The sequence below is a fragment of the Barbus barbus genome (assembly GCF_936440315.1).
Source record: "Barbus barbus genome assembly, chromosome: 17".
Taxonomy (NCBI): domain Eukaryota; kingdom Metazoa; phylum Chordata; class Actinopteri; order Cypriniformes; family Cyprinidae; genus Barbus; species Barbus barbus.
This window is the reverse complement of record NC_136745.1, coordinates 22,945,744-22,965,215: the sequence shown is the minus strand read 5'-3', so window position 1 is coordinate 22,965,215 and position 19,472 is coordinate 22,945,744. Positions and strand designations below refer to the sequence as shown.

Here is a 19,472-nt window from a genome sequence, read left to right as displayed (position 1 = left end):
GTTATGCACTGCTCAGGGACATCATAGATGCTCAACTTTTTCGCATTACTGTGTGTAAACACAGTATGCGGCACTCTTTAAATATTGACTTTGCAGAGTTTCCGTTAAACGCCCTGATATTAATCAGATAGAAAGTTGTTGCTAAATGTCAAAATGGATATTGTCCTTTTGGTTGCATTATGTTTGTGTGTGTGTTGCACGTGTATTATTACAGTAGCCTACCACCCAGAACAGATTACAGATTGTTTTTAGATAATAAAAATTCAAACCAAATTCCACCTGGATGGTTTGATAAGCACACTATTATTTTATTTGTAATGTGCACTCCAAAGAAATCAGATCACAGACTTCCAACCCCAATCATTAAAAAACTGAATTATATATGAAAATGCATGAATACAGTTCAGAAAACATAAGCAGGTAGGCTTGATCCCAATGTCACAATTCACAACACACATTTAAGAAAAGCTCATCTTGGACTTCACTCATGTTAAATCATATAATTAGTGTTTCTTTTAATAGGGGAAACAGTCAGATATGAAGAAAGCATTCAAATTAAGCCGATGAGGTTTTGATTTTGTGCATGGCGTAAGGGCTGGAGTTGATATGAGGCCAGATGTCTCCATTGGGCATCTCAGGTTTGTCCTCATCCTTCCTCTCCTCCATCACCACTGTCATTATCATCTCTGGGTTGAACACGTCTGGTGTGCGGTAAGGGCGCGCAAGGTGGCGAAAAGAAGACCGTAAGGAGGTGTCATCATCAAAATCATCTATTAGTCCTCCATGTGTCCTGTGGGAGGACTTGAGCTCATCTCCAAGCTCAGAGGCAAGGTCTTTCAGATCTCTAATCAGGGTGGATTTGAGACCGAACAAACACAGCAAGAAGAACAGACCAGCACAGATACCAGAGACAAAGTATAAAGCCACTGTCTCCGGAAGACCTTGGAGAAATGGAAAAGAGAGGTCAAGATGAAGAAAATAAAATGTTATAAACAATATAATCAACAACAGAAAAAACGAGGATAAATCAAGTAGATACTTCCACATTTAGTATATGAGAAGGCCATTGCTGACTGCTGATGTTAGCAAACTGATGAAATATATATATATATATATTCATTCATATACTCATTTGTTCTCTAAGGCTTTGGCACTTGTATCAGTACCATACATGCATATAAAATATATACAAGTATGCTACATATAATAAGATTGTGTACATTTTAAAATTAAACAAAAAGTTGATCATAAAAAAAAGAAAGATGAATAATAGTAACTAAAAAATTGCATCTAAGCATTTGAACATTCTGGGATCAGACCACACATCTGACATACCCTGGATTTGGGAAAAGATTTCCAGAGAGTTGGTGAAAATGTTTTGTGGTCTGGACACACCGGGACCAGTATACCACCCTCCTGTGAAGGGGGAAGATGGGATTGGATCCAGCAGTCAGCAAGACCATCAAAAACCAATGACTGGCAGTTCTCTTATATAAAGTAGTCATTTGCAGTTGTGGTAAAAAGTTTACATAGCTTTTTTTTTTTTTTTAAATCTGCAAAATGTTAACACACAAGATAACAAGGATAATAAAATGCATTTTTATTTAGTAAAATTAATCTCTTAATGCCTTGTGTTGCCTTTTTTGTAATAATTGTTTATGTGTGAACAGTGTGAAAAGATGGTAAGATGAGAAGATGCTTGTAAGTAAAAGAACAAAGGGCAGCTTAACTGCTCAGAACATGGACTCATAAATTATCATAAAACAAAAATGCAGTCATGGATCATCCAGGCAACAACAGAGTATTAAGAATCAAGAGTACGTAAACTTCTTCAAAAATGTAGCTATTATTTTGTTCTGTGGACTATATGTACAGCGGGCATCCTCAAATCTGGCCCACTCCTGCAGAGTTTAGCTCTAACCCTAATCAAACACACCGGAGCATGCTAGTCAGAGTCTTCAAGATCATTAGAAAATCACAGCTAGGTGAGTTTGATCAGGGTTGGAGCTAAACTCTGCAGCAGATTGGCCCTCCAGGGAAAGATTTGAGGAACCCTGATGTAGAGTATACATCTGTAGAGTAAAAGATAAATAAATAAACATGCAATTTGTATGTTCCCTTTTATTTTGTTAAAACTATTAAGATTTTAGAAGGTGATTGTAAACTTTTGACCACAACTGTATAACTTTCCTGCAACTGTATAACTTTCCTGCTGTTTTTTCATATGCAATACTCAAACATGGAATGAGTCTCAGTTATTAGGTTAAAGACATATTTTTAACACAAGATATCTTATTAAATTCAAATTAGATTAGCAATGAAGAGAATTTGCACTATAAAATTATATTTCTTACCATGTGTATAATCAGAGAGCAAGAAAGGATCTAGGTTTCCACGTCCAACATCTTCTAGTAGATACCGTGGTACTAAATGGACAACAACAGTGTAAATATTTTTATGATTGTTTCAACGTTAATGAATAAGGTACTGGACTGTAGTTTCTCTAAACCAGGGGTCACCACACTCGGTCTTGGAGGGCTGGTGTCCTGTAGAGTTTAACTCCAACTTATCTCAACACACCTGCCTAGAAGTTTCAAGTATACCAAGCAAGACCTTGATTAGGGTTAGAACTACACTCTGCAGGACACTGGCCCTCAAGGAACAAGTTTGGTGACCCCTGTTCTAAACCTTCTAAAACTCACCGCAGGTGAAGGAGACTCGCAAGTGCTTTTTGGTCCCAGGGAAACAGGGGTCTCCAAATCCCTGAGCATCAGCCAGTACAGAGCAGTTCGTCCTGCCATGACACTTCCTTGACACCCTCCTCAAGGCTGATGGAGACAAGCACTCTAGCAGGAAACAAGCATTTAAGCATAATCTCATTAAATGAATGACTAATTTTAAAAATATATGATGATCTCTGTTCTACTTTGTACAAAGGAAAAAAGGATTTGAACACATCATTTGGTGCCTCTACTGTTGTTGCAAAACCTTCCCACTAGATGGGAGGAGTGTGTTATTTCAGTCTCAGACCTATGTCTGGTTTTGTTTTAGCCTCTTGAGGGCACTCAAGGCTGTCATGCTCCAGGTGGCCAAACGTGGCTGAATAGATGGCCAAAACCGTGTCATTCTTACAGGCCAACTTCAGTCGCTCATTCTCACACACCGTTCTCGAACGATGATGCTCTGTGGAGAAGAAAAACTCATTAGCTATGTGAAAAACAAGATATTACGAATCTGATTGAAAATATTATTGTTTATTATTGTTCCTATTGATCAGACTATTTCAGGTCACTTTCAAATAGATCGAAATTCATTTGGATCAAACTCAGTTGACTGAGGTGTTTACAAGCATTTTTAATCCAAAGAGCCATCAATATGATTATTTGGGTGCATGTAAATGTAGATGTTCTGTTTGATTACAAAATATTGGTGAAGCACAAATATAGGTGTCTCACCAGGCTTGCACTTGTAGGAGACAATGATGTATTTGCTGGTTTCAGGGCAGGGATCTTGACCAAACACAGGACTCACCACAGGAATCTGACACTCCCGTCGATCCTGGCACTCAGACATCACTTTCTAGACATAAAAACAAACACATTCTGACTGAAATTCATTATTTCTTATGAGTTCCAAATATTTTTTTTGTCTCTGGAGTTAAAGAATGAGTAAATCTAGATCAAAGATACTTGAATGGCTGTGGTTGATGTACAGTCTGTGTTTTCCTCTGTTATGTTTGGGTTTGCGTGTGGGCACAGATATGGACTCGGAACACGGCGTCCATAAAATGCTGAGAGAACAGCCACAGAAGTTCTGGTGGGGCACTTGATGGACAGCGACTTTCCATCACACGCATGGGCAGTGTGGTTCTTCAGGATCCTGTGGAGGTAATCTAAGAGGAAAATATATGCAGAGAAAACAATCAGTTGAACGTCACAACTGCCGAGATAAAGGCCTATCACTGCTCAGCGTACAAACAAGGCATTGTGAATGCATTTAGAAAACAGCATTGTAGACCATAACTAATGTACACTGATTCTACAAGCCTGTTGTAGTGCAGATCCAGCAGAATGACAATGGGCAAACCAACTCCCTCACTTATCTAATCTTGCAAGGTGTGGCTGACATTAAAACTTTGTGATGCAGAAAGCTCTTCTCAGGTTTCTACCACAACTGCTGTTTCAATCTTACAAATACAATAATAGAGATTTAAAACTTGTCAGGAACCCTGGAGGGGACAAGTGTAAAAATAAAATAAAATAAAATGAAAATCTTGTTAATTATTTTGCATCTTGGTGGGCCTATGCACTTATTAATAAAACCTTTTTTTTTTTTTTTTTTTAAATAAAGACATTTCAGTGATCTTGAAGGAGAAAATGATAAATAACAAAAATAATTAATAATTCAAATTTATTAATAATACATTTCAGTGATTTGGGATGGGAAAATGGAAAGTTGACAAAACAAACGTTAATCGCTTTAGTGGGCTTATGCAGTTATTAATAAAAAACAAATTTTTAATCATTTATGTAATTTGGGTGAAGAAAATGGTAAATAACTAATAAAATAAAACAAAAATATTGGTAAGCCTATGTATTTATTTCTATTATTAATGCATTATGCATTATTTTATTAATACTTTGTTTTGGGGATTAGTCTAAAAAGATCTATAGACAATCACAAAACAACATTATCAATAACGGGGAAAAAAGAAAAGGAATTTCTTTTTTTTTTTTATCTTAAATTATGTTGTTAAGGACATGTTTCCTTTAAAAATGCTATTAGGAACTTTATCAGAAAATTGCATTGAAAAAGACAGGCAGAGGTCAAAGACAGCCATGTAGTCAGAGGAAATGACCCCAACAGGATTTGAAAGAGGTCTTCCTGTTCACTGTACTGCGAACTTGGGATTTAAATCTTGGAGAACATAAGTGGAAAACATAAATGAGGGATACTGCAGAAAATTTCCATTTTTCTCTTTCTTATCCTCCACTTTTCCACGCAGCATAGGTTTCTAGACTGTTCTAAACATGCATGTGTCCATTCCTTCACTGGACCATATCCACAAGCATTTCAGTGAGAAGGAACTGGATCAATGGCAATTGTAATGTTTGGCCTGTACCTCTCGCTCTCTCGGGTTAGGCCATTCTGCATCTGTAGAGCCCACTGTTATGCAGTGCCAAGCACAGACACACTCACAAATAAACACAATGAGCTATTCTTGCCTGATTATTACTTGAAGCCACTATAAAGGACAACTGAATTACGAAGCCAACATTTATCAGGGACACTTAAATGCTGACTTTTATGGTACTATGACACATAAACACCACAGTTGGCTTCATATTTGATGATTTCTTTTGAAGCTCAAAATATAGTGTATTTTGCACTCCTTCAGCCTACATTCTACACTAAATGTTTGTCTTTGGTTCAGAATGGGTTAATGCAAATAACTGCCTTCCTTTCCTATATGGACCGTCCTCAAACAATGGAGGAGGATGGGACAGTTCTGTGACCCTAACACCCGTCTCTCTTAAGCTGATACACTACAGATTGTTGACAAGGATTGTGTGAAAGACAAAATACAGAATGTTCTCTTTCCTTTCGGAGGTTCGCTCCAAGACAACATGCTGAATTTCCTCTATCACAGCCACAAAATCAGAAAAAAACACTTACCAGAGAAATCTGGAGCTGACGAGGTTTGCCGTGTGTTGACAGCTAGGGCGAAGGAGAGGAAACACCAATACCAACAAGAGCTCCATGGAGACATAGTGCACAACGCACATTACGAAGCGCTGTGATTTTTAACTAGGAGAAGTTGTTTGGCTGTTTACTGCCCTCTGACTTCTGACCAGGAGAAAGGGGTCAATGGTGGCATTGTGCTGAGAGGAGAACAAGAGCTCATTCAACAGCATTGACACTGACACACATTTGTGTCATTGCACTAATTAGACAGTTTTCATGCTTGTTTTCCATTTATTTATCAAAAGGGCTTTCTGGAGGTGACTGAGTTCACACGTCTGTTTTTAATAAGCAACCACCCTGATGATAATAAATTTAGTTTCCAGTCAAAAGTGCAGCACAGATTAGTGTTCAGTAATACTGTAATGCAGTCTAAATCAGAAGTCTAGTCTGTTATGTATATAAAAGTAAAAAAATATCTGTTACAATTTAAATGAACGAGAAAAGAACATTAGTGTAAGATATTAAGACTTTACATAAACTGCCATTCAAATTTTTTTTTAAGAATTTAAAGAAATTAATACTTTTATTCAGCAAAGATATGTTTGATAAACAAGTGATACATATTGTTAGAAAAGATTTCTATTTTCAATATGCTGTTCTTTTGAACTGTTTATTCATCAAAGAATCCTGAAAAAGTATCACAGGTTCCAAAAAAAAAAAAGATGCAGCAAAGCTGTTTCCAACATTGATAATAAATCAGCATACTGGTCATAAATCACAATGATTTTTGAAAGACATGTGTGAAATTTTATTTTATATTATAAAATAGAAAACTATTGTAAATTGTATAATTGTAATGTTGTATATTGTATAATAAAATAGAAAACTGTTGTTTTTGTTTTATTTCATTACTGTTGTAATAATATTTCACAATACTGCTGTTTTTCTCTATTTTCGATCAAATAAATGCAGCCTTGATGAGTAAAAGATACTTCTTTAAAAAACATTAAATATCTTGCTGATCCCAAACTTTTGAACTTTTGATCTCAAATGTTTTAATATATCTTAAAATGTATTTAATAATATAATACATTTATATTATACGTAATACAAAATATGCATCTAATATTTAGTCTTTTTGAAATATAATTTAATATAATATAATGTTTGACTTAAAATGATATACTTAAAACAAAACCAAAAAAAAAAAAAAAAACATTTGCTAGTGGGGTAAGAAAAATGTATATTTATCAGCAAGGATGCATTTGGTTGATCAAAAGTGACAGTAAAGACTTGTTACAAATGATTTCTTTTTAAATAAAATGAGTAATGATGCTGAAATTTCAGCTTTGCCAACAGAGGAATAAATTACATTATAAAATGTATTAAAAGCGAAAACAGTTATTTTAATTTGTAATTATATTTCACAATATTACTATTTTTACTGTATTTTTGATAAAATATAATTTCTTTGACCAAAAATACAGTAAAACATTGCTGCATTTCAAAAACATTACAAAATCTTTCCAAACTTTGGAAGGGTAATGTACATAAAATAATATTCTCTGAAAATAAGTATTATTGTCTTACACACTTGTGTTTCTTGAGTGAATCTTGTTTTAATTTTTCTTTTTTTTTGGGGGGGGGGGGGGGGGGGGTCATTTTTGTCATGCATTAAATCAGATTTTTCTCCAAGAAAAAAAACTGAAAACAAGAAATGATCTTTGCTGAGCTTGAGTATTTAGTTTTCTTTGCTTGTGCTGATGTACGGGGACAGCAGTGGGCTCTCATAATCAACATTAGGGGTCCTGTTTCGGGAGATAAACAAGGATTTTCCAACTGTGTGTTCCCAGCTGCTGGATGTCCTGTAGATAGCCTATCATCTCAGGATAAGTGCTTCCTCTCTCCGCCGGGAGAAGAGAGGTCAGTGGTTAGTGAGTGCATCACATTTCTGTATCCCAGAAACACCAGAAAAAGCAACTCTGTCTCCATAGCAACTAAATACATATAGCTGGAAATATGAGTCTTGTGCCAGTCTGCTATAAGGACAGTGTGTTATCTGAACATGTGCTGCCTATTCAGCAGAAGACAGAAACGTGTAGGACTCTCTATATGCTGTGTCTTAGCTTTCTCAGCAATCTGCCAATACAAACACCCTCCCCGAGTCAAAGAAAGTTCCACCCCCATATATGAGACTGGTCTAGTGCCTGATAGGAATGTTTGTGAATTAAATGCTGTACAAAGGTGCTGACCTTTGACATGTTTTCTTAGTGATTGCGACAGTAACATCAGATTAGAGGCTTAGGCTTGCATCCTTACAGCTCATCATCTCCATAGTGATTTCTTGTTTGGTGGTAAATTCTTTGCAGCGCTGCAGTATAACGGGAATGAGATGCTAGTGTGCACTAAACAGCTCACAGCTCGGATCTGTTACTCATAGTATCCTGTTGGCTCCAGGAGGAGGAAGTGCACTGGGTAAACTGGCATGGCTCATTTCCTAGGCTGGCCGAAGTGGAACTCACTTAATTTCCAGGATTTGTTAGGACTTTCCATGTCAGGCTCTTATTTTGTATATATACAGTACATTATTATCACCATGCAGCCTCTTTATACTTTAAGGAAAGGTTCACCCCAAAATGAAAGAAATAACATCATTTACTCATCCTTAAGGCATTGAAAACATATTTCTTTCTTCTGTGGAACAAAAAAAAGGATATTCATCTAAAGGTCAGAGCTGAAATATCTTCCAAATACAGGGATCATGGGCTGACAAGCTTCATCATTAATATTATCAGTTAGTTGTACACTATATTATTTATTCACCTTATTTGATCTTACTTGTATTCTGATTCATTAGCAACTAATAACTAGCTAAATATCTAGAAGAATAATGACGCTTGGTAAAATGATTTGCACTACAAACCAATGTGTTTACAGTTACACTAATACATAAAAAAATATGATAAGAAATACAAGTAAATGTAAATGTAAAGCAGCATAACAAGCTGTTTTGTACAGCTAAAAATAACTGGAAGCGGATGATATCAGAAGCCTGACATTCAAGTTACAAATGGTTGCGTCCGCTTATACAATAAAAATAAGGTGGCTATATTAAAAAAATTAGGCTTTAAAATTCTAGCTAGACAAACGTGGTCATTTACTTTCACTATATGGGAAAAAAACAGAATGGACATTCTACTAAATAAGTCATATAGGTTTCAAACACACGAGCGTGATTAAACAATGAATTTTAATTTTTGGGTGACTGTCCCTTTAAAATGGTCCACTTTTAAAAGTCTTTGTGAAGAACGAACAAAACATCTTCTTGCTTTCTTGGGGTCTTTTTACATAAAATAGTTAGGTGTCTGCTTTTTATGGTAATATTGTTTCAAACTAGTGTGAATTCCCCAAAATGATGCAATACATACCCTTAATATAACATCTGTGTCCTGAATAAGGAAATGAAACTCTTTCCCATTAGTGTTTATTTAAGAGGTTCAAAACAAATACGTAACCTTTTTTAAGAATGAGACAGTCACTATAATTTAGATGAATTTCTAGTCAGTTGGTATAAGAGACTCATTTTATGGTGTAAGTTATTCTGAGTGTTTCTATGTTAATATGCGCAGTTATGAGGGGAAGCTATGAGATGACAGAATTGTTTCCTTTGACTCAAACCGCGTCTGTGACTCAAGAGGACTGCACAGGGAATGAGGGGAACTACCTATTTGTTTAAAAAGAACCAATCCCTTGAGAGTGATCACATACCCACACCCTCATTTGTCCATTAACACACAACTTTGTGTATCTGAGTAACAGACTTTGTTGTTTAATATAAACTACACTGTAAATAAAAAAAGTTGAGAAAACTTAAAAGTTTAAGGAAACCAGCTTCAGCAGATTTTTGAGTTTTTTTGTAGGAGATTTTTTTAGTTGTATAAACTGAATACAAATTGAGAAAACTCAAAACATCTGCTAAAGCTGGTTGCTTTAAACTTTTTAAGTTGTCTCAACTTTTGATTTTTTACAGTGGACTATATATATTTGGACTATTTATAGACTAACTGTACCATACACCCTACTACCGCAGTGTGTATGTGTGTCTTATGAATCATTATTCCAACTGAGCACGTCCCTGAATGTTCCCCAAGGGATGTATTTTACATTTTGAGTTGTTTCACATCGGGTTGTTTTTGAAAGTTTTACCAGGGGTTATTGGAAGTTAGAAAAATTCCAGAGAAGATAATATGAAAGAATAGTATGAGTCAGAATCACAACTGAACTGAACTGAATCTTTCAAACACAGAGAAGAGAAAGTGGCATTATTCTGTGGTCTGACATCTGAAAGCAATTATAAGTTTTCTTTAAAGTGGAAGTTAAAGTGGATCAACTGATTTATAGTAAAACAGCCCCTACATTACACCGCTGAAAGAAGCACATTGTGATTGAACATATAGGAGGGAGGAATGTTAGTAAGAGGTCAGTTCCAGCAGAAACACACATCTGTGTTAAGTGTTAATAGTGGCCCCTGCTTCACATCTGAGATAACACTGTGATGTTTCTCCCCAGTGTAAATGCATGTTGGATAACATGAAAAGCTATTTTTGAGCTCTCTGTCACATTCTGGCGGCAGCGTTATATAGTTGGGGTCACGCCCATCCTCTCTTACCTCCCTCCCTCCTGACTTTTAAAGTCTGTAGCCGGAGGGAGACAGCAAACAGCAAGAGTCTGACTAACTTTCACACAATACAGCTGCTTACCAATCTTTCGGGGATCTTCAACCCTCTGGTAATTTGTGGAATACTTTTCACGGAGGTCTGGACTAACTAAAGTCGTTTTCCTGCTGAAGAAAATGGCACTCAGACAAGACTCAGATAAAGAAACACGAATTGAGCTCTTCATAAAGGTCAGTTGTTTAACTTTAGTTTTAGTTGGTCAGATACTGTTATTGCTAATTAAAATAATATTCAAATTCAAATTATATTAAATATAAATATTACATCATGTAAAATGATATCATATAAATGTAAAATAATATCTATAATATATAAAAAAATATATATTTTGAAAATAAAAAATATATAATTTATTCATAATAATAAGAATTTAAAAATCAACCATTTAAATCTGAATATTGAGGTGGGGACGTGTAAACTGTGATGTAATCCTCAACTCATTGAATTATAGGCTACTAACTTTTTATTGAATTGTTGTAGTTAATAAAATAGTTTATGTACATCTCGCCACTTATTGTCCACTTATGATGTAATCAGTGTAATTTATTTCTGATTTACAAGGGAAAAATGTAATTCACACTCTTACAGACTAAATAAAAAATATTGCTTGTGACTTCTCGAGCCAGTTGGCAAAATAGGTTTAATGGTGGATTTACACTCTATCAGTGCTTTCTGTTTGGGAAGGTTTTCATTTTGGCACCATAAATCAGAGGTTGACATCTCACAGTCAACTCAGTTAACACATGTACTACTGAAAATTGGATAGTATGGTTGATATATAACTGTTCTCTCTTACACTGCTCTTTATCTGACATACAGACAGGACTGAGGTCATCTTATCAACACAAACACACACACACACACACACACAGAGAAAGACAGCTCTTGGCTCCCTGTCGTCACACCCATAAACATGCTTGCATTTCCTGTCCTGTAGATCCCATTACCATGCTTTACTAGTCTAGATACAATTCATGAACTAAATGAGTAGGATATGGATGAGTGGTGACCTTTAGATCCCAAAGATCATCAAAGCTTTGAAGATGGTCACCAAGTTATTTATAATTCACTTGTTTATGTTCTTATTTGAAAAGATGTGCATCATGGCCGATAGAAGCATTGTGCAGATCTGTTATCTCCCTCTTCTAGACAATTCCTGCTTTTCCTTTATTTGGATAAAGCTTGAAAGAGTCTCTATGTTCTGAGAATTAACTGACTTCTGTGACGTGAGGCGGCTAGCAGACGGTCGATTTAGCCAGTCTGTCTGCTTCCTGACCTGGGCCCCAGTTAGTCAAGTATGAACTATAAGACTATGTGCCATATTTCTAGAGAGAAGAGCGGCACCACCCCAAGAGGGATGAAGACCATCTCTTTTCAACAGGTCAGGTCTGCCCCAAAAATTCTTCCAATTGTCTATGAAACCTATGTTATTCTGCGGGCACCACTTAGACATCCAGCCATTGACTGACGACAGTCTGCTATGTATTTCATCACCCCGGTAAGAAGGGAGCGGACCAGAGCCTGTGTGTAATAGCCATATTACAGTGTCTGACATCGTACTTGCAAGTTCACACACACATCTTTAACATTATATTTAGTGATCTCCGACTGGTGAAGTCGAACATCATAACCGCCGACGTGAATAACAATCTTACTGAATTTACGTTTAGCATTAGCCAGCACTTAAATTTGCCAAGATGTCAGGCACTCTGGCTCCCGGTAAACATTGGACTATGGTGGCTGGTGTCTCTATTTTCACGTTCCGTACAATAGAATCGCCAATAACTAGAGCACTTTCATCAGGTTTCTCAGTGGGTGCGTCACTGAGTGGGAAGAACCTGTTTGATGTTCTGATCGGAACGGAAGAGCGGTGTTTTGACCCACGACTAGGCCGCCTCACAGTCACCCAGCTGCCCTGCTGCACGGGCTCAACCTGAGCCGAACAATATACAGGATTTCCTGAGCTAGTCGCATCCAAAGCAGTATCTACAACCCTCACATTCTTACTGTCCTCAACTAAAGTTTGGATGCGTGTCTCTAATTCTGAAATCTTCTCTGTCAGCCTAACTATTTCCCTGCATTTATCACATGTGAATCCCTCGTCACCGACAGACAGAGATAAACTATACATGTGGGAAACAGTGCAAACAACAATAGCAGGAGAAGAAGCCATTACTCACCGTGACTGAAGAATGATTCGCTTACCACTGTTGTTTGATGAACTCATGAAAAACAGAGCGAGAAAAAAGAAAACAATAATAGGCGCTAATAGAAACGCGAATGGAACTGCGAGTGACAAGCTAACTGGCTGATGCGCTGCACTCACGGTTTTAAAAAGCTAAAGATCAAATTAGTTTGATAGATAATACCAGAAATATGGTGGGAATTAAGTTATATATTATCACTTTAAACAACAGAGAGTGAAAGTAAGATAGAGATTCAACAGAAAAGCGAAGCTACACGGAGCTACAATCGTAAACCTCTCATGCAGCACGACAGACAGAAGCAATCTTTCAGCAATCGATGGCAACTGGATCTCAACTGGTGTGAAGTGCAGGGAAAAAAATATGTAAACACAAATGCTGTTTCCTTATGCTACATTCTAAAAAAAAAATTTCACAAGTTTTTTTTTACCGGTATTTTGAGTGATGAATTGCATTGTGTTGTGTTTTAGGGTTAAAGGAAATGACCAAAAACTTAATGTCCGAATAATGTCCCGGCTGGAAACCAGTACCTGCCAATAACTTTCTGTTTTTCTTCCTATTTTTTTTCTCAAACAGTTTAACAAACCTGGATTTCTGTCATGTAAATTCATGTAAGACATTCTTACACGTTTTTGAAGAGTACACGTGCGTGGATAAAACCTGCGACTAAAGAAATGGAAAGTTGTGGAGAAAGCAAACCACTTGTATAAAGTACTATTTAAAAGTTTGGAGTTAGCATTTTTTTCCTAAGGAACAGGACAGGATGTATTACATTGATTAAAGACATAATGTTAAATGCTGTTATTTTAAACTTTCTATTCATCAAAGAATTGAGTGCATATTAGAATGATTTCTGAAGGATTATGTGATACTCACCCTCACCCTTATGTCTTTCCAGAAAATGAAAAACTCCACTGACTTTAGGTTCATTGACACTGATACATTCTTCTTGTACACTAACATCTTTTTTATGTTCCACAAAAGGAAGAAAGATGTGATTTGAAATCACTTGAGGGTTAGTAAATGACAACAGACTTATTTTTTTGGGTGATCTAAATCAGAAAATCATATTTAAAGGGAAAATAAAGGTTAATTTCAAATGGGTTATTACTATTTTTATAAATCCGAGTCTCTTGGATTCCAAACATAAAAAAACACTAAGTTAATCTTAAGAGAACATGAGGGTTAAGGAAATTTACAGTGTATGCTTCTCTGTCTACATATATGGGACTTGTCTAGTCTGTGCATATGTGATGTACTGACTGTGGATTTCTCTTTTTTTTCGTCTCAAGGCCGGTCACGATGGAGAGAATGTGGGGAACTGTCCCTTCTGTCAGAGACTCTTCATGGTTCTTTGGCTGAAAGGAGTCAGGTTCACAGTAACCACTGTTGACATGAGGAAGTGAGTGTCAAATTAAACTTTTATATCTCTGAAACATGATGATAATGGAATGGAATTCAGTAGATAAATAGAGAAATCTGAGGAACTGTGGGCCAGCACCAGACTCAATTTGATAACACTGGGGGTGGGGGCGGTTAATGTACTACAAACATGATCAAGGCAGTGAGAACTTTCCAACTGCACTGTTCCCATCTAAAGCAAATGCAGCTTTCACCCATTTACCAGCTGGACACTCCCATATCCGTGTGCTTTGAGTGATTAAACTGAGTTTAATATTGTTTTAAAGCAGCATTAATCACTTTAGGTCTCATTCAAAGACTCTCTGTATACAATAAATGACTTCATATTGACCATGTCCGCACCCTGTGGTTTACACTCCCTCTGCTTCAATCCACCCTGTGTTGTTTAGGAAGCCAGAAGAGCTAAAAGACTTAGCTCCAGGTACCAACCCACCTTTCCTCCTGTACAATGGCACACTGAAGACTGACTTCATTAAGATCGAAGAGTTCCTGGAGACCACCCTCGCCCCTCCCCGGTACTGTGCATGTCTGTCAGCTCATGTAATGCCATATTAAACATATGGTCTTCACTTTGACAAAAAGTTTCATAAACATATTATTCTAGTGTTATTCTGTCATAAAGTCAAATAGCTACACTTATTTAAGTAATATCTGATGTATTGACATTCCTGTGTAATATATTATCCACGTCAAAGACTTTCAGAATAGTTCTTGCTAACTTATTTTATCTTGATGGTTCCAAAGATATTAGAATTTCAGCACTGAAAGAAACTTTTATTCAGCAAACATGCATTAAATTGTTCTTTAGAACTCTCTATTAATCAAAGAAACCGTGTTACTGTAGTTATGATCAAATAGCTGTATTTTTACTGTATTTTTGGCCAAATAAACACAGTATTGATAAGCATAAGAGACTCTGTCAAAAGCATTAAAATTTCCTACAGACTCCAAAATTTTGAATAGTGTGCCTATGACAAAATATTTTTTAAAACCCTATGGCATATTTAACATTAAATTATGTAATTATGTATGTATTATGTGTATAAACAAGCTCAAGCTTTTTTTAAATGTCAGTATTTTTGTGTGAATGTTTTTCTTTTGGGTGCGTGAAGTTATAAATATTTCTCTCTCTTTTTCTGATCCTATCAGCTATCCTCATCTCAGCCCCCGCTACAAAGAGTCTTTTGATGTTGGTGCTGACATTTTTGCCAAATTCTCGGCGTTCATCAAGAACAGCCCAAACAATGCTTGTAAGTTTCATTCAGTGTTTTGAAAAAATCAGTTCAGTGAATAATTCAGTGACTCGTTCAGAATAACAGTCTAGAAGAGTCAGCTTTTTGAAGCGAATCGGTTCAAAGAATGAATGGTTGAATTACTCATTAAGACTGTTATTTGTCAGCACCTACTGTTGTAACGATGTGACCTGCAAAAAGAGTCATTAAAATTCCACACCATTAATAAACAGACTGACTAGAACTGCCCAGTACAGACAGTGGGTGATCTGTAATAAACAGTTTTATGAAGATGTTCACTGTTTGTATAAGTAAAGCTGAATCCAGATGATATTAGAAAATATTTAGCTACATAATTATTATTAATTTACTTGACACTTAGGCCTACATAATCAGTATCTAAGTATTCCTGTGCATATAGACATTGTGGCTTCACAATAAGGTTATTATGTAGCAGCTACTATATCACTCTTAAATGTTCTTTCTCTTTATTTTTTGATTCCTTAGTCCACGGAAAAGCCTTACTGAGGGAGTTTAAGCGCTTGGATGACTATCTGAACACTCCGCTTCAGGATGAGCTAGATCAAAACATCAGCGTATCCAAAAGAAAGTTCCTAGATGGCAACCGCTTGACACTGGCAGACTGCAACTTGTTACCAAAGCTGCACGTCATCAAGGTGATACACCTCTGTAGTTTATACATTCACAGGTGATTTAATAAAGCTACTTCATTTTAAATACATATTTATAAATGTGTTCTGTTTTTTTGGGGTTTTATAGGTTGCTGCCAAAAAGTACTGTAATTTTGAGATTCCTGCTCCGTTCACTGGAGTGTGGCGTTACCTGCAGAATGCATATGAGAGAGAAGAGTTCAGCCAGACCTGTCCAGCTGAAATTGAAATTGAGAGAGCCTATCTGAGTGTGGCCAACAGGAACTGAACTTCAGATTAATATAGCAACAGTGTGATAAAATATTTAAATCGTGTAAATACAAGTTCTTAAGTTTATAGCCATCTACATATTTGTAGTTCACAGGTGTGGGTATCTATTACAGTGAAGCCAAAAAACACACACCACACACAGTTTGCTAATGTACTTTCATTGTGCCTGTGATCTCAAAGCCCATTAGATACACTAGAATACTTCTGAGTGACTGCTACTGTCAAAGAGGCTTTATTCTGGTAGTTTTAGAGGTTATAGGATCCTTTGCAAATGATCTTGAGCACAACAGTCAACAGAGTTGTGCTTTTAACTGCATATTTTTTTGTGCGTATTTGTGTATATATGTATTTTACATTCATTAGGGTGTATTCGGTTATATGTAATGTATATCTAAAAAGGATGAACGAAGGAAGAAGAATGAGCTGAAAACACTGTAGAGATAAAAGTTTAGTCAAATCATGCGCAGAACTGGAGTCAGTGAGTCATGTGGCAGTAATGGTTGTTTTGTAGGGTTATTGTGATGGATGTATGAGTCTCACAGACACCATTATTAGATTGTTTAAGAAAGAGATTAAACTGCTTTCTTTCAGATTTGACTTACAAATAAAATTAATATCATGCACATCACACGTTTGTCTTTCCAGAGCTTTGATGAAAGATGGGTTTAAAAACATAAATCTTACAACTCATCTGTTTTACCCAGACTATATTTTTATTTTACAGTTGAAGTTCTAGGTCAGTTTTCATTCATGATAAAAAATACATTCATATTCCTGTTAAATTACTATATATAAAACAATATTCACAATGTCAAACAGCAGCTGGGTGGAATTTTTATGGGGAAAAACAAAAGCATACATTTTAGTTTGTACATAAGGTGTGTTAGGCTGGTCCTCTGTTCATCTCAGCAGATTAATTCCTAGTTTGTAACACAATATTTCCAAAAACAGGCTGTAAAAGGAAGGACAAAAATTGATTTAGTAATGCAATATAAGACGAATAAAAAGCCATTGTATTGTCTTTTACATTTTTTATCTGCATTACATAATTGTATGTACTTATCTACAATTAAAAAATTTAAACATTCATTGATTTTTTTTATTTTTTGCATTACATATATGAAAACTTCTGCTTAGATACTTTAATTGCTCACCTCTCTTATTGTTTTTGGGTAAGTTTTGCTCAGATCGTAGATAGCCTCGAGAACGCAGGTTATCAGCTACTGCGAGTTTCAAGACGACTGCTTTTAAATCATCCACCTAAAGACAGAACATACTCATTCATTATCACTTTTAATTATGTGAAGAACTGTACATTTAGAACAAAGACTAGGCTTATACCATGTTATTTATTTTGTCTTGTTGCAAAGTCTCTTTTGCACCTAGAAGGAAAGTAAAAAAAACATGATTAAGCAACGTAAAGTTGAAAATTGTATCCATTCTATAACATGACAACTGTTATGTAATAATAAGTACCCAAGAGTCTCACCTCTCTGAAGCAAGACAGGGAGCACAGTTTTAATGTCCCTTTGCTCCGTTAAGTCATTATTTTGTCTGTCCTCCACCTCTGCCACCAGTTTCTGAATCAGTTCTGCAAAGATTAAAAAATACATTTATTAACTACAAAAACTGAAAACTACTCTGAAAAAAAGTCGGTGGTGAAACAATTTTCAGAGAAATTGCTAGTCAGTGCCACAATCACAAAAAACTATAGAAATAGAAATGAAATTGAATTGAAATAGAAATACTGAAACTCTATTTTCTTGTTCTAATAATCTTTGTTTATTTACAACTTTGAAAATGTTATAGTGTTATATACCAAAAACTCATCTGTTTCAAAGTTAATTGTTTATGTTTACAGAAGAATCGAGTTATCGCTGATCAAACTTATGGGTCTTTCTCAAATCCTTCCCATACTGCATTCACCACTTTCCCTTTAACATTTACATTGAAAGCAGAAGGCATGTTGAGCAATAAGCCCAATGTCTATTACACATGGATTTGCCATACATTTAGCCTGATGTTCAGCCTTAACAAAAAAACATGAGCTTGCCAACTTATCAAGAGCACACTGCTAATCTTACCTTCCTGTTGTGGCAGTGCTGTGTCTGAATAAAGAGGCAGTGCATGAGTTCTCCGCGCAGAGCAAACCACAGCCAGGATGTAGAGCAGTGCCAGTGACAACATGTTGAGAGGTTGGCAGGTGACTCCAGTCTTCACAGTCTCCAGTACTCTCACCCCAGCCAGGATCTTCAGTTTTATATCTTCAGAGGCCATCTATCCTGAAGGGATCAATATTGCTTGTGTCACCCCATCTCAGTCTTAATGGTTTGACGTGATGGTTCCTTCGTCATAGACACAATTAAGGTTGTGCTGTCAATTCAGACAGAGCCTATCTCTGCTTGCACAGAGACCCCTAACAAATGTTTACTCTTCACTTTCCATCAGTGTCTGCTCTGCCTCAGATTCTTTATGTCTGACATCATATGTTGCATGAGGTATTTTAAAAATGCTGTATTATTTTTTATCTAAATTTGGTCAGATGTTTTATTGTTCAGTCCCAATTGTTTAATGACTCGGTGCATTTTTATTAAGTGGACCGAGCTAATTGCATAACAAGCATTTGATTTTGTTTATTTTTGGAAAATTCTGTTCTCAGTGATATTCAAAGTTAGATACTGTCACACATGCACAGCAGTCCATGAATACTCAAGAGGCCCTCTTTCGCACCAGATGACGTGTGTCCTGGGACAGTGCTACTGGTTTCTCTTTTGCTGTATTTATCAAAGTGAAAGGTATGTAATGTGACACAAAGGTTTGGTGCCAAATGAACAAACAGTGTAGCACGGTGATGGATTATGTGTCTCTGTTTTTCCCGAAATTGCAGGTGGAAGTATTGGACTAACATCTCTCAACTTCCACCGTCTTTGATGAAACATTGTGTTCAAAAACAGAAAGAAACAAAACAACAAGAACATAGTAAAGAACATAGTTTATTTTGGGTGTACTTTGGAGAAAAGCAAATACACTCACCGGCCACTTTATTAGGTACACCTGTTCAATTGCTTGGTAACACAAATTGCTAATCAGCCAATCACATGGCAGAAACTCAATGCATTTAGGCATCTAGATGTGGTGAAGACGACTTGCTGAAGTTCAAACCGAGCATCAGAATGGGGAAGAAAGGGGATTTAAGTGACTTTGAACGTGGAATGGTTGTTGGTGCCAGACGGGCTGGTCTGAGTATTTCAA

General features: G+C 36.2%; 3 protein-coding genes across 4 annotated transcripts; 1 reads left to right on the top strand and 2 right to left on the bottom strand.

Annotated features, from left to right (window-relative positions):
• Positions 1–282: 282 nt before the first annotated feature.
• LOC306883721 (protein eva-1 homolog C) lies at positions 283–5,943 on the bottom strand. 2 transcript variants are annotated; one of them, XM_079439141.1, is made up of 8 exons: positions 5,677–5,800; positions 3,690–3,892; positions 3,456–3,579; positions 3,031–3,183; positions 2,703–2,846; positions 2,355–2,426; positions 1,336–1,416; positions 284–941 (listed from the first exon to the last, which is right to left on the bottom strand). In XM_079439141.1, exons 1-8 carry the CDS (start codon positions 5,768–5,770, stop codon positions 556–558), a joined length of 1,257 nt encoding a protein of 418 aa, XP_079295267.1. In that variant the 5' UTR covers positions 5,771–5,800; the 3' UTR covers positions 284–555. The 2 variants fall into 2 exon arrangements, with proteins under 2 accessions (XP_079295268.1, XP_079295267.1); XM_079439142.1 differs by lacking the exon at positions 1,336–1,416 and having other exon boundaries at positions 283–941; positions 5,677–5,943.
• Positions 5,944–10,252: 4,309 nt separating this feature from the next.
• LOC306882991 (chloride intracellular channel protein 2-like) lies at positions 10,253–17,307 on the top strand. The gene is made up of 6 exons (XM_079438032.1): positions 10,253–10,591; positions 13,918–14,027; positions 14,437–14,562; positions 15,197–15,297; positions 15,787–15,956; positions 16,060–17,307. Exons 1-6 carry the CDS (start codon positions 10,538–10,540, stop codon positions 16,216–16,218), a joined length of 720 nt encoding a protein of 239 aa, XP_079294158.1. The 5' UTR covers positions 10,253–10,537; the 3' UTR covers positions 16,219–17,307.
• LOC306882992 (uncharacterized protein) lies at positions 17,141–18,407 on the bottom strand (the record flags this gene model as incomplete). The annotated part of the gene is made up of 5 exons (XM_079438033.1): positions 17,141–17,172; positions 17,375–17,480; positions 17,562–17,602; positions 17,710–17,811; positions 18,305–18,407. 5 exons carry the CDS (start codon positions 18,405–18,407, stop codon positions 17,141–17,143), a joined length of 384 nt encoding a protein of 127 aa, XP_079294159.1.
• Positions 18,408–19,472: the final 1,065 nt, after the last annotated feature.

Bases quoted from the DNA above. Each gene is read 5' to 3' on its own strand.
- LOC306882991 (XM_079438032.1), top strand. From the start codon at position 10,538: ATGGCACTCAGACAAGACTCAGATAAAGAAACACGAATTGAGCTCTTC. The intron at 10,592-13,917 runs GTCAGTTGTTTA...TTTCGTCTCAAG, and splicing joins GAATTGAGCTCTTCATAAAG to GCCGGTCACGATGGAGAGAA. The intron at 14,563-15,196 runs GTACTGTGCATG...TGATCCTATCAG, and splicing joins ACCACCCTCGCCCCTCCCCG to CTATCCTCATCTCAGCCCCC.
- LOC306883721 (XM_079439141.1), bottom strand. From the start codon at position 5,770: ATGTCTCCATGGAGCTCTTGTTGGTATTGGTGTTTCCTCTCCTTCGCC. The intron at 3,580-3,689 runs GTATCTTTGATC...TTTTATGTCTAG, and splicing joins CATCAACCACAGCCATTCAA to AAAGTGATGTCTGAGTGCCA. The intron at 3,184-3,455 runs GTGAGACACCTA...TCTTCTCCACAG, and splicing joins CTCCTACAAGTGCAAGCCTG to AGCATCATCGTTCGAGAACG.